Raw genomic sequence first — 14,456 nt, forward strand, 5'->3', positions numbered from 1 at the left:
GGGCGGCCCGGGCTTTGTTTCTTGTCCGGGGGCAGCCCCGACTTTGGCCCCGGGGGGAGCGTTTCATAACCCCCCGCTCTGCTCTCCCTCCCCGGCTCTGTTATTTAACTCCGCAATCCTCTGCTTCAACTCCTCGAAACCATTACTCGCCTTTAAATTCATTTATTTATTTTATTTTTCCCCCTTTACCCCCCCCCTTTCCCCTTAAATTATTTTCTTGGCGTGTGTGTGTTACGTGTTGTTGCAAAAGAACCAACCCCCCCCCGCCCGGAAAGGTGGATGTGTTTGGTGTTTTTCCAGGCAGATCTTGCACAAAATAAAGTTGGATCGTGTTTCGTGGTAAATCCTGCTTTGGTTTTGGTTTTTTTTTTTTGGGGGGGAGGGAGGAGAGAGAGAGAAAAGGTAAAATCGGGAAGCGAGCAAAAAAAAAAAAATATAATGACACTTGGAGCGCGACGGAGCTTCTTGGTATTCAACTCCTGCGCGTTTATTGTGTTTTGGGTGGGTTTTTTTCCCTCCCCTTGCCTGTGTACATCCGCGTTGTTTCAAAGGGAAGCCGAATAGAGGTTGCTTTATTAAAAATCCACGCAAGTAATGAATAGAACGTGGGCAGGGAAGAGCCGCTGGCGGGTAACTTGTTCGCCCGGGGTGTGTTTGCTGTTGGAAATGAAGATATGCTAGAAGATACTGCGAAGGGAAAAATACTTGGATTCGTGTTGAGGAAGAAGCATAGATCTGTGTCTTGTTGTTTTGTTTGTTTGGGTTTTTTTAATAATAAAAAGGTACAGGTGCTGATAGGCATTTTAACAGGTGGACTTCCCAGCCCTAGGGGTTTATTTTGGTTGGAGCTTTATTCCTTCTCTGGGTGATGAGACCTTTTCGACCTGATGGATTTGACTTGAGATATTTTTTTTTCCTTTTGTGTTTCCAAGTATTGGACAGGAATATCTCCATGAAATGCCATGTGTGTCTTGCATGCCAAGTTCAAGGCAGGTGACTCCTGGGGTGTAATGTCACAGTTGGAAAAGGGGGGATGTACACGTGAGTGTCAAGACTTGTTGTCTGAGGAGTGATGTCTTTGCAGGGTCTCTGCAAAATCCCGTTTGATGCAAAGAAATTTAAAGATGGAAATAAACTCTCTTGGTAGGAATAGTAAGTGATGACTGTAGTATCATAGTAGAGGGGTCTGGATGGAGCATTGCAAGTACTCCTGGTTAAAAACTAGAGGAGCAGTGAACTGTCAGGCTTGTCTGAAACACACCGGAGACCTGTGTATGTTAGCAAACCTACTGAGAGCTTTAATTTCTATAGAGAACAGGTTTGGTTTGGGTGTTTTGATATTGAACATGCTCCTGATTCAGAAGCAGAGTTGGTGCAGGACTGGGCTGGAATCTGGAGGGGAGATGAAACTGAAACATCAAAAAGCAAAACTGAAATTCAAGTCTTGGTTTTATATCTCTCCTAATGGAGCTGTGAAAAGAATATGTGTGCTATCAGAAATAGATTGCTGTTTTGGCAGTTCTCAGGTGCCTAATGACACTTGGAGCAGCGACGGAGCTTCTTGGTATTCAACTCCTGCGCGTTTATTGTGTTTTGGGTGGGTTTTTTTTCCCTCCCCTTGCCTGTGTACATCCGCGTTGTTTCAAAGGGAAGCCGAATAGAGGTTGCTTTATTAAAAATCCACGCAAGTAATGAATAGAACGTGGGCAGGGAAGAGCCGCTGGCGGGTAACTTGTTCGCCCGGGGTGTGTTTGCTGTTGGAAATGAAGATATGCTAGAAGATACTGCGAAGGGAAAAATACTTGGATTCGTGTTGAGGAAGAAGCATAGATCTGCGTTGTTTCAAAGGGAAGCCGAATAGAGGTTGCTTTATTAAAAATCCACGCAAGTAATGAATAGAACGTGGGCAGGGAAGAGCCGCTGGCGGGTAACTTGTTCGCCCGGGGTGTGTTTGCTGTTGGAAATGAAGATATGCTAGAAGATACTGCGAAGGGAAAAATACTTGGATTCGTGTTGAGGAAGAAGCATAGATCTGTGTCTTGTTGTTTTGTTTGTTTGGGTTTTTTTAATAATAAAAAGGTACAGGTGCTGATAGGCATTTTAACAGGTGGACTTCCCAGCCCTAGGGGTTTATTTTGGTTGGAGCTTTATTCCTTCTCTGGGTGATGAGACCTTTTCGACCTGATGGATTTGACTTGAGATATTTTTTTTTCCTTTTGTGTTTCCAAGTATTGGACAGGAATATCTCCATGAAATGCCATGTGTGTCTTGCATGCCAAGTTCAAGGCAGGTGACTCCTGGGGTGTAATGTCACAGTTGGAAAAGGGGGGATGTACACGTGAGTGTCAAGACTTGTTGTCTGAGGAGTGATGTCTTTGCAGGGTCTCTGCAAAATCCCGTTTGATGCAAAGAAATTTAAAGATGGAAATAAACTCTCTTGGTAGGAATAGTAAGTGATGACTGTAGTATCATAGTAGAGGGGTCTGGATGGAGCATTGCAAGTACTCCTGGTTAAAAACTAGAGGAGCAGTGAACTGTCAGGCTTGTCTGAAACACACCGGAGACCTGTGTATGTTAGCAAACCTACTGAGAGCTTTAATTTCTATAGAGAACAGGTTTGGTTTGGGTGTTTTGATATTGAACATGCTCCTGATTCAGAAGCAGAGTTGGTGCAGGACTGGGCTGGAATCTGGAGGGGAGATGAAACTGAAACATCAAAAAGCAAAACTGAAATTCAAGTCTTGGTTTTATATCTCTCCTAATGGAGCTGTGAAAAGAATATGTGTGCTATCAGAAATAGATTGCTGTTTTGGCAGTTCTCAGGTGCCACTTGTTACAGGTTTAGATGTGCCTCAGTGTATAGGACAATCTATTTAACCTTGTTTAAACAGGTGAATTCAGTTATGATAGTAGATTATTAGTAATTCTTATTTTATCTGGGGTCTCTTTTTGGACCTGGAAAGTCAAATAGAAAGCTACACTAAAAACACACCCTAGAGAGAAAATTATGTCTTTGTACTTTGAGAACAGAGGAGATAAAAATCACATTTTGCATGTGGGTCTGCACTCACGTGCTCTTTTTCTATCATGGTTGATTAGAAAGATAATTATGTATAAATAGTTGCCTCTTGTAATTGGCCTTTGCCTCTTGCAGGAGTCATTCTGTAATGTCACAGTTTAGTGTTTACTGTTGTGAAATTGATACGGATTTCACAGCGCCTGGACTGTGACATTCGAGGCAGAAGAAGGAAACCAAAGAGAAGAAGCAGGGTATGCTGTGTCAATTCATTGGTAACAAACCATCTGTTAACAATGTGTGCCCATACAGTGCTTATTCTGTCCCAAAAACAACTTCAGAGCACCTTATTGAGACGATCAATAATGACCAGATCGAGGGGAAATCCATTCCTGCACTGAAATGCAGCTGCCTCTGGGGTGAAATGTGGTGACTTTAAGGCAGCATCTGTAGATCAGAAGAATACTGTGACCAGCTGGCTGTACAGAGTGTTAGAGAAGAAACCATGTGTAATCTATGTATCTAAGGACCATGAGTCTGTAAGTCATTTAATTCCAAGTTTCCATGTACTCACTCCCATCAGATCTTGGATGCCCTTCAGAGGATGAAAATGCAGTGTGGTGGATTGACCTTGGCTGGCCACCAGCTGCCCACCAAGCCACTCCATCACTCCCCCTCCTCAGTAGGACAGCTAGTGATCATGGAAGGCAGACAGCACACGTTCTGTAGTTTTAGCCCTGTGAAAGGAGACTTTACTTCCTTCACCTTTACTCGTTTCACGCACTGGGTGTGCTCAGTAGGCAGAAGAACCCTTTGTGCAGCACCTGTCACTGACCTATTCAACTCTCTGTTGTGTTTCGCTCCCCCTCATTTTCCTTCTAGGCCCTTTTCTTTCTTTTGTATTGCTGTGTTAGGCACAATTCTAGTTTACTTATTGGGTTGTTCCTCCCCTTGTGCCCTCGGGACAGTCGTGCTGTATAAATAAAGAGCACATAACAAAAAAGTTTGGCTTTCCAGGAGACCTTTCTGATCCTGTAGCTGTTTTGTCAGAGGTGCAGGTGTGCTGCTGGCAGGAGGAGATGCTTGTGCTGCCCTCTGTTTCAGTTGTGTCTTTTAAGTGAATCCCCCAAAGTTCTCTTCTGTGGCTTAATCTCTACATGGCTCTTTATGAGGCAAGTAAACATAAAAAAAACAGCTTACAGAGGGAGTAGCTGAGAGCGTTGGGAACTGGGAGGGCACTAAAGGAGTTAGGTGGGGAGGTAGCTCTTCCAAGACACTGAATATATTGTTCAGTCTTGAGTGATTTGCCGAAGGAAGGACAAAGTGTGTGCCAGTAGCTGAGTCAGAAGTAGCATCCAGGAGAGCTGCCTTTAGACTTTTTTTTTTTTTTCTTTCCTAGGACTTACTATTCCCTCTGTACACACATGTAAACAAAGCTCTGGTTTTACTGGACACCTTCCTGGGATTATAGCAGAGACCTTCACAGCAAAATATTCTTTTATTTGAAATAGGAATTCAATGGTGAATTATTACTTTTTTAGCCTGTGACATTTCTGAATACAATATGCTAATGTTTATTCTCAGGGTCATCACAGATGTTAGTTTCTCTAAGTGAATATCCAAAGGTGTCCCAGATCCTCCTTTGATCAGAATTCAGAGGCCAGGGACACCAGTATGACTCAGTATTGCAGCCCTGGTGTATGTTGCTGATTTTCTGATAGGTGAAGTTTGAAAGTTTCCCTTAGTCTCTGGAAAGGTAGAGTTTTTGGTATAAATCTGCTTTCCATCTGTAAAGCAAGAAGCCAGATAATTGGCATCTGGTGGGATAATTTGCTGTGAAAATGAACACAGTAATTTAGGGCAGGCGTAGCTATTCCCTCAAATCTGTGAAATATTTGAGCTGAGTCTCTCCAGTGTGAGCAAAGGGTTTTTTAGGAGGTGCTGGCACAGAGCACATTTTCTGTGGTTAATTTGATGTACATGAAATAAACTGCAGATATATTGATAAATTATGTAGTAAAACTGTAGCAATGTGTTCAGTGTTCATTTCTTCCAGATCACTAGAGTTCTAATTTTTTTTATCGTTTTTCATTCCAGATTACCATCATGAGATATATAAGATCTCTGACTACAGCAATGATGTTAATGGGGAGACCAAAGAAACACAACCAGTTTTTTTAGGTATGTGCTTGTGTTGATTAATTTCTGAGCAACATAGCGTGGCCATTTGCAATTAGGGAGGAAAAAAACTCCTCTGTGCAAGCACAGGAAGCGCCTGCCATTGTTTAATATGACATTCTTTTCAAGACCCTTTTATTCTACGAATTGCCAATATATCCTTTATTAACACTGCTAAAAGTTGTAATTTCAGACATAAATGTTTATTAGTGTCTACACACAGTGCTAATTATCATTCACTCAGAGAGCCAGATGCTGACTCTGCAGTTTTGCAGCTCTGTGCTCACCCCATTTACATTGCATATTCCCTGGCATGCTTCACTGGCAATAGTTTGTGTAATTGGGGTATTACATCTTTGACATCTGGATAACAGAAATTCAATTTCCAGGAAGCTGCTATTTGTTTGGTTTTGCTTCTGCCTTGGGTGGGATAGAGGATTAATGTGCTGTCTTAATGTAATGTCCTTTCACCTCCGTAGCCTGCCTGCTAATCCTGCCATGGCAAAATTAAATTAAATCAACAGTTAAAAATGTGTAAAGAAAACAGAGAAGTAATATGGAGTCTGGAGCGTGATATACTGCAGCATGATAGGACTGGTTATCAGTGAACCTTTATCTTTCCTCTCTGTGTGCTTTTTGTCCCATATAACTCCTCAGCGGCAGAGTACTTCTTCCTTTCCTGCTTCCAGCCCCCTCCTGTCACATCTCAGACTTCACCTGGATACTATGCCTCTCATAAAAAATTTGGCAGGCAAAATTCAGAGGAGGAGGGGCCAGATTTCTGTTCTACAATAATGATTCTTGCTGTATGAATCAAGCCCTTGCACACCTTGCTCAGGCTTTGGAGAAAAGTGGGTGCCTTTGCAGTGAGAAGTTTGGAGGTGTCTGCTTCTACCTCATTGCACCAAGAGCCTGAACATTTTTGTGGGCTGTTTTAAGGTTTCTGTACTCCGTGCATGTTTGTTGCCTCCTCAAGCCAGCAACAAGGATTGGTCCTGGTTGTGGGACCTGAAATCAATCTGTACGCAAAATGTCTTTGTCTCCTTAATTCCTAGGGACCCATCCTCTTCTAGAGTCAGCAGCAGGTGAAAGAGAAAAGGAGCCTGTCTTGGGCAGTTTGCAATCTTCTGATGGTTGGAATATTTACATGGGGTGAGAGCTGCTTTAAGTTCCATTCTCAGCTTCTCACCATTAGGATTTTGAGCAAACATTTCTTCCATACACCCATTTCCAGGGAGAAGTGAAGGTGGCTGCTCTCCTTTGTGTTTGAATTCCATGCTCTTCAAGCACTTTTGGTGAAGCCTGGTAAACCTGATGGAGAGAGCTCCACCAGAGGTTTACTTCAAATGCTTTCTCTTCCAACCCTAAATCATGATAAGGTTGTGGCAGAAGTTAGACATCTACTTGCTGAAGCCAGGATCCTTCTAAGAATGTGCTGGAGTCTGTGCTTTGACATCTGTGCAGGAGTTTGTGCTTTGACATCAGTGCTATAAGCCCAAACCAATGGGTTTTGATTTCAGTTTGGTCGTGTTGTCTTTCGTTTTGGTTTTGGCATTTTTTTGAGTATGCTTATCTTCTCCTTGTGACAGAATGTGCTCTGGCATTTAAATGCCTAAAGTTCATCTATTTCAAGAGCTGGTCAGAATTTAGCTTTTAAGAATGTGAGTCCTATCAAGGACCTTCCTTACCAGGTACTGAACCTCAGATTTGCAGTCCTGTGAACCCACCTTCAGTTGCTATGCAAAGATAAAGGTGTTATTTCCAGTAACGTCCTGAGTGTCCCAACTTTAAGATTTCCTCCAAGTCTGTTGGTTTTGACAAGACTGAATTATGTATGACCATACAAGATTTGTAGACCAGGTTTGTTGCTTTTTAAATTTTCTTTGGGAGTTGAATTCAATTCACTAAGTTACTCAGAGCCCACATAACCTTCTCCACTTCATTTTCAATGGGTTACTTTGGTGTCCACTTCTATCCAGATTCCTAGTGACAAAGGCACTGATCTGAGATGTGGGGAAAGCAATCTCAGGGGCTGAACTCAACTGAAATCACTTCACCTTTTGGCAGGGATCTGGGATGAGTGGTATTTGGCATGTCAGCTTTCCTGTAAAAGATTTCATATTGCATGGAGTAATTTTTTATTGTGCTTCAGAAATGGTGGGTTCCCAACATTTCCCCTGGCTTGGTGAGCTGTCCACTAATAGGGAGTCTCAGGGTATAATTGCTGCTTCACTTGATTTCACTGTTTTATGCCAGAATTCAGGCCAGAAGGATGTTCACTCCAGTTTACTGGTGTAGAGTCAAGTTTGTTCTTCAGTTGTGGTGTTTTAACTGTTCCATGGGATCAGTTGTTGAAACCTCAATGTGATGCAGCCTTTAATATGTGAACACATGCTAAGTTACATCACTGAAACTATTACCTTTAGAAAAGCTGAAATGGTGCTGCCATTTTAGGAATGAGTGAAGCTTTAGCTGGAACAGGATGGGAGTATGTCTTGGTTGCACAGTTGAGAACTTAGAATCATAGCATTGTAAATGTTGGAAGAGACCTCTAAGATCGTCAAGTCCAACCATCAACCCAACATCACCATGCCCACTAACCCGTGTCCCAAAGTGCCACATCTACACTTGTTTTTAACACTTCCAGGGATGGTGACTCTACAGCTTCCTTGGGCAGCCTGTTCCAACGCTTGACCACTCTTTCAGTAAATAAATTTTTCCTAATACCCAGTCTAGACGTCCCCTGGTGCAACTTGAGGCCTTTTCCTCTCGTCCTCAAGAGACAAAGGGTGAACTCAAACTGAAGAGAGGCCCTGTTGAGGGAAGCTTCTAGGGTAAATGAGTAAATCAGAAGAATACAGATTGTTTAACAGGCATATGAACTAAGATCAAATGTCCAGAAAGACCTGTTGAACCTAGATGGTCTTTTTTGCAACAAGCACAGATGGGCAAAACGTGGCTTTGTGTAAACATGTGCTGCAAATTGGAGGAAGGTTCCATGCAAGTAGAGGAACATAGTACTGGATGTGACCTTGGATGTGATGGTGTAAAGCCCAACTACTTTTTGAATGGATCTTGGTAGGCTTAGGAAGGTTTTTTACATGCTGCAGTGGAGGAGTCTGTAAAATTGGAGGGGCAAATATTGCTGCTGAATGATGCAGATGAGGACTCTTCTGTTTTGAAGGAAAGGGCTTAATTATCTGATATCAGAAGAGACTGCTCAACCAGAAAAGGAGGACGCTGTCCAAAGTGAAGTGCTTAAACCTTGAAGATGGACAAGACTTAAAACAGACCTGACTTCAGCTTTTATCAGTGATAAACATAAACCTTCTGTCACAGGACTTCTAGCCCAGACTTGGACAGCCCATAAAGGGACTGTGCAACCATATCTTGTGGACAATACTGGTTCAACTTGGCTTTTTCTATAAGTAAATATGTTTTGCATGCAGCATGTTGGGTTTTCTCACTCTTAGTATTTTATTACTATCACAAAAAAAGCAGAAATATAATATACCTCCAGCCTGAGTGTTTTTACAATGCTTTCAACTTGAAATTCAGGCTCTGTGTTTGAAAGGTTAATGTAGAAAACTAATTATATTATCCTGGTAACCAAATGTGTGAGGAGACATTTGTCTGTGTAATTAACAGTGAAGAACTTTTATAGTTTCATAAAATCAAATGCTACACACAGTGTGCTTGGAGCATTTGTTTTGAAGAGATGTCCAAAACAGAGATGTTTATGACTGATATAAAGTGGAACTGAAATGTACTGTAATGCAGGTGTCTGCATTTTACAGCATCTCACATTGTTGAAATGGAAGGCAGCAGATTAATGACTTCGCTATGTCATGGTAAAAATAAATAATGTGTTCCTGGAGCAGGGGAGCCATGCATAAGTTACCCACTAATTTCAAGAATGTATTCTGTCCCAGAAATAATATCCTTTGCGATTTATTCACAGTGAGAAAGTTGACTTAACGCAAGTCTGTGAAGTTACTGGTTACTTTTAATGGGATTGTATTGATTGTTGCAATAGTAACTTCTGTAATTAAGACTGCATGAAGGTTTATTTTATGTATCTGTGCTCTCCAATGATCTGACTTCATAAAGCATTTCCCTTTGGGGCTAAAGCAGCATCTTGACCTGGGATATTTCCAAGAATTGGGGGAATTCGTTGCATATTTATTATTATTATATTGTTTCAATTATCTGACCCCATTAATATATAAATTTATTGAACAGTTGCTCACTTATCCTTTCCTGAAGGATTTAGCTGTTGCAGTGTAGCATGAAAGTATGTAACTTAGCTTCTTCATCTGCTCCTGTTGGGTGTTTTGAAACTGTTTCACCAAGCTCTTCAAAGGAGTTATTTGCTGGTGGTGGTGGCTGCTGGGCCACCTAGGCTGATCCATCTTCCAGCTTCCAAATCCTCTATGCCAGGGTCTGATCCTGGTTTTGATTCTGCAAATTGCTTTGCTTGCATTAGTGCTTGTGATGCTTCTTAACTTTCTGTGTCTCGTCGTAGCCAGGGGTGTCAGTCCCCCCGTGAACTTCCATGTCTGGAGTAGGGGGTCTAACTTGAGGGCATTCCAGATGACTTGCAGGTATAATCTTAGTGCTTTGTGTGGTGACATGAAGATAGGTAAGTGCTTTTAAATGACATTTGAAAGCACTGCTAAGATGCCTCAACTAAGACAGCTTAAATGTAAGCTTGGGATAGTCAAACTCCCTGGCTCATAACTCATGGTGCTTGCCTGGCCCTCTGACACTGTTCATGACCACTGCTCTCCCTGCTGACTTGGGGTTTGGGTTTTTAATTTGCAAAGCGTGTTGTTGCCTGTGTTACTTGTTCATTATGGGGTTTTATATGCCAGCAAAGACTGGGGACACTTACTTGAGAAATGTGTGCTTACCCTATGAACTTAGCTTCACAGATGCCCAATTCAAATTATTCACAGAGCAGTCAAACTTTACATGTGATTTAGGAAACCCTTGATCCAGCAGGGAATCATGCACTTGGCTCCTCTATTTTCCCATGCTGACCTTCACAATTTTCTATTTCAGGGCCACTTGCAGTACAAGATGACAGTGGCAAAAATATCTTGAGTTCTGAAAGTTACCATTTGATGTGTGTATAGTTTTTGCTGAGAAGGGATGCTTGGCTCCCTCCTGGGATAACTGTCCTTTAAGGAAATTCTTGAACACCAGGTAGCATTCAAAAAGGTGTTGTGGTGAGCTCAAACTGGCTGTGCACCAGAGCCATGTGCCCTGCATGCACGTGCCTCTCGATGCCTTGAGCTGCTCTGAATTAGCCCTTGCAAAATCTTCAAACACAGCAGCTGAGTTTTGCTGGCCCTCTTCCAGGCTGGGCAGCATTCAAGTGATGTCTAATAAACTGGCATTTAATGTGTTTAGTTATATAACCTGTTGCAATTATTTATTATTTTTTATTGAGCTTTCAAACTGTGTGCATCCACGTTCCACTTTTTCTCACCTCTGAAGACTTTTTTCCTTACAAACTGGATTAATGTTGTCAGCTTACAAGACAAGCTGTGCTTGTCTGCATGACTGTCACTGCCACTCTTACCCTCTATGTAGCTTCTGAACTCATCCACTAATTTCAGACCAGTTTGACACAAAGGTGGAAATCTGAGAGATACAAAGCACTTTCCACTATCTGAATGGGCTACAGGAAAGCTGGGGAGGGGCTTTTCACCAGAGAGAGTAGTGATAGGACAAGGGGTAATGGTTTTAAACTGAAAGAGGGGAGATTTAGGTTAGACATCAGGAAGAAATTATTCACCATGACGGTAGTAAGGTGCTGGAACAGGTTGCCCAAGGAGGTTGTGGAATCTCCCTCTCTGGAGATGCTCAAGGCCAGGTTGGATGAGGCTTGTGCAGCCTGGTCTAGTGTGAGGTGTCCCTGTTCACAGCAGGGAGATTGGAACCTGGTGATCTTTAAGGTACCTTAACCATTCTACAACTTTGAAAGCAGGAAGTTTATGTACTGGGCACACTTCCAGTAAGGAAAGAGATGATAATGAGTTTTGGGGAAATTACTTTTTATTAACCTTTGTAGTACTTATGAAGGGGCTTTGTTTTGCCCTTTTTGTTTGTTTGTTTTACAAACTTACAGTCAGGCCATGTGGAAAAACTACATTATATATAAGGAACCATCACAGAAACAGCTATAATAGTAATTTAAAAAAAAAACACTGTTAATATGTTTTGTTACTATTATTGTCTTTATGTGTAAGATCCTAAATAGGACTGTAATTTGCCATGTTTATTTTGTGTAGTGTTTTGTAAATATTTTAGAGTGTTTTGCAAGTAAATTCATTGGTTTCAGATAAAACCAAAGGGAGAATAAAAATGCCCAAACCTGTAGCCTGCTGGTCAGGGGCATCCCCATCTCCTTGAGAGAGGTGGAGGTTCCTGGTACCAGTACAGGGAGAGGCTGAACTATGCACTGCTCCTCTCAGGCCTCAACACCTAGCTCAGCATTCACAGACGGGTCATGCAGATTTTTATGTAATAAACTTTTTTATTGGTGCTTGATTATCCTATTCAGCATTTGAAAAGGAAGTCTGGCTCTTCCTTTGGACATTGTGGCTGGAGCTGTTTGGTTTTCTCTCTGTGCTCCATCTTCTTTTTTTCTTTTTTTTTTTCCATTTTAAAATTACATGGTTATTATCTGTGAAAATCATCAGCAGTGGAAGAGACAATAACAAAATGCTATCATTGGGCTCTAGAGCTAATAGCCAAATGAGATAACCAGAGAGCAAGAAGTTAAATCTGTTACTGTTCTTGTGCCTGCCTGCAGATCCAGACAGTGTAACATCAGCTACTCTCTGCTCGTGTTGGGAAGGATGATGCTGTCACTGGCCAGTTACAAATTAAAAGCTGTAAAAAGCCATCACTGGGAGAGGGGAGATGTAAACTGACACTGAAGATTAAGTCAAGCTTACAGCCTGCACTTCTAAATGCCCTTCCTTACAATACACAAGACGTATTTAAAAAAAACCTACAACCCAAACAAAACACAAAGCCCAACAAAAACCTCCTAACAAACCAACAACCCCAAATAAAAAATAAATTAAAAACTAAACTGAAAAGAAAAAAAAAGCAAACACAAAAATGCCCCAGTAAACAAGTTCATGAAGGGGGAATCTCCCAGTTTTAAGTAGGGAGCTACTAAATACAAAGACATGTTTACGTGGGATGCAAGTTCAGGGTTTGTTGTAACATAAATATTGGGTTTTTTTCTCTTTGGAAGTAAGTGTCCTTATGTCACTGTATACGAAAGCCTCCATATGAAGGAACAAGGGACGAGAATCAAGGCTAAATAAGCTCAATTAACATTAATATTTTATGTAATTGGGTAAGGGAAATTTAATCTTTCCAACAATGCCTCACCCAACAAGCATGCAGGCACTGCGACCAATGGCAGGAGCTGGGTGGGAAGTTATTTTTTTTCTTTTTTATAATTCAGATACATTTTGCTATCTAATACAAATCCAAATTGCCAGCATAAAATTCTGAGAGCCCAGCGTGCTGCTGATTGACATGATGGCAAAGGATTGTTTCATGCTTTGGTGTTGTGGGAGTCTTTGGAGCTCAGATACGGGCAGACACAGTGGCATCCAGGAGAAAGCAATCTTCAGGGTATGGGTCTGAGTATCTTGATAATTGGAGCCCAGTGGTGCTCTGCAGCCTCTCAAGGTTGGGAACTGCAAACAGTCAACCCTTGGTTGGGTTGGGGCCAAAAAGAGTCATTTTCAAGGAATTGCTGCTGTGATTTGTTAATTAAATCACACCCACACGCATAAATCCACAGGCAAACCAACAAAATAAATATGAAACAGAACTTCCTTGCAAAGGGTTTTTCTCACCACTTCAGCTTGAAGTGGAAACAGTGCTGGAGCATTGCTGTGCAGGGTTGACAAATATTTTTCTAAGTTTGGACTAGGAGCTTTCTTGCAAACCGCCCACTTTTCTTGCTGGGTAGGAGTGGGCTGGAGCCAGCTGGCACCAACCAGCCCAGGGAACCGGTGCGCCAGGTCAAGCAGGAGATGCTCTGATTCAGCAGAGGCTGGAGCAGATCATACAGGTGTCTCCCCTCCTGCTTATTCATCTCCTGGAGCAAAAACTCCCACTTTTGGGTACTGTGTGTCCCTAAGTGCACCGGCCTTGCAGCCACATTGAGCTTGATCCATTTTGGGAAGGGGGTTGCTGCTTTTTTAGCAGTCTGGTCTGTCCAGCTACCTAAGCATGTACCTAAGTTTAGCAACTGAGTAGTCCTCTTGAGTTGATAACACTGGTCACATGCCTAGCACCAGCACATGTTCAAGTACCTGGTTCAACCATATTGCTTCTGTTTTTTTTGGACTGTTTTGTCTTTTCTGAAATTTCCTCACTTTTCCAAAAACAGGTTTATTTTGGGAAGCAAGAATGTAAACTGAATAGAGAATGCCAAGTATTACTGTTTTAAGTAGACTATAAAGGAAGGCTGAGTAATCTATTTCTTGGCCTTCATTATTATTTGCTTAGAATATTTGATTTTTCTATTACCAGCAAAATAAAAAAAAAAAAAAGAAACTTCATATTTCAGAAGGGGCAATGAACACTGCCTTGTTACTAATGAATTGTAATGTGTGCTCTAACAAGCAAAATAGCTGCCCAAAACGCATAGATCTGATGTGCAATCAGCAGTTTCATATGCAAAATTAATACTTAAATGGTGCCTGGAGTCTTAAAGTATGTAATTGTTATTATTTAAATGCCCTGAATTTATTTGTAACGGTCACATTTTTCTTGTCTATATTTCCATTTTGTTTTCATAATCTACATTTTAAAGATACCCAGCAGTTAGGATATATATGGTTATACACATATTAGCTGCTTTTAAAATTTATTTCTGTATAATCCAGTACTATTACATTCTGTGGGCTAAGGAACTGATCCTGTTCGTTAAAATCAATAGATGCAGTGTTGCTCTGTGTGTGTGATGTGGTGCTTTTTAGGTTTTATTTTTCTCTGTAGGATCCATCCCTCAGCATAGAGTAAACTGAAATAAAAAGGGTCTGATCCTCTATGCTTTATTTGGGGAAAATACCCACTGCTGCCAATGCCTGAATAGGATCAGTTTCTTAAAAGGATAATTTATTTCAAACTGCTCTAGATATTATTATTATTTCCTGCTGCAGAAAAATCATCTTACTCATCAAAGCTTTAGAAAAAGCATGAAGAAAGCCAAGTTCAG

At 41.4% G+C, this 14,456-nt stretch overlaps 2 protein-coding genes across 2 annotated transcripts in view; one reads left to right on the top strand and one right to left on the bottom strand.

The window, feature by feature from the left end:
• Window positions 1-3,089, bottom strand: part of PRPF18 (pre-mRNA processing factor 18) — a 34,094-nt gene extending 31,005 nt beyond the window's left edge. The window contains exon 1 of the mRNA XM_010001286.1: window positions 3,072-3,089. Coding sequence (XP_009999588.1) covers window positions 3,072-3,089 — 18 coding nt within the window. The remainder of the gene's footprint in view (window positions 1-3,071) is intronic.
• A 1,084-nt stretch (window positions 3,090-4,173) lies between these two features.
• BEND7 (BEN domain containing 7) overlaps window positions 4,174-14,456 on the top strand; it is a 45,271-nt gene continuing 34,988 nt past the window's right edge. Inside the window, exons 1-2 of the mRNA XM_010001287.1 lie at window positions 4,174-4,192; window positions 5,114-5,197. Of these exons, the coding sequence (XP_009999589.1) occupies window positions 4,174-4,192; window positions 5,114-5,197 (103 nt within the window). The remainder of the gene's footprint in view (window positions 4,193-5,113; window positions 5,198-14,456) is intronic.

This window comes from Chaetura pelagica, unplaced genomic scaffold, assembly GCF_000747805.2.
Source record: "Chaetura pelagica isolate M959 unplaced genomic scaffold, ChaPel_1.0 scaffold66, whole genome shotgun sequence".
Lineage (NCBI taxonomy): Eukaryota > Metazoa > Chordata > Aves > Apodiformes > Apodidae > Chaetura > Chaetura pelagica.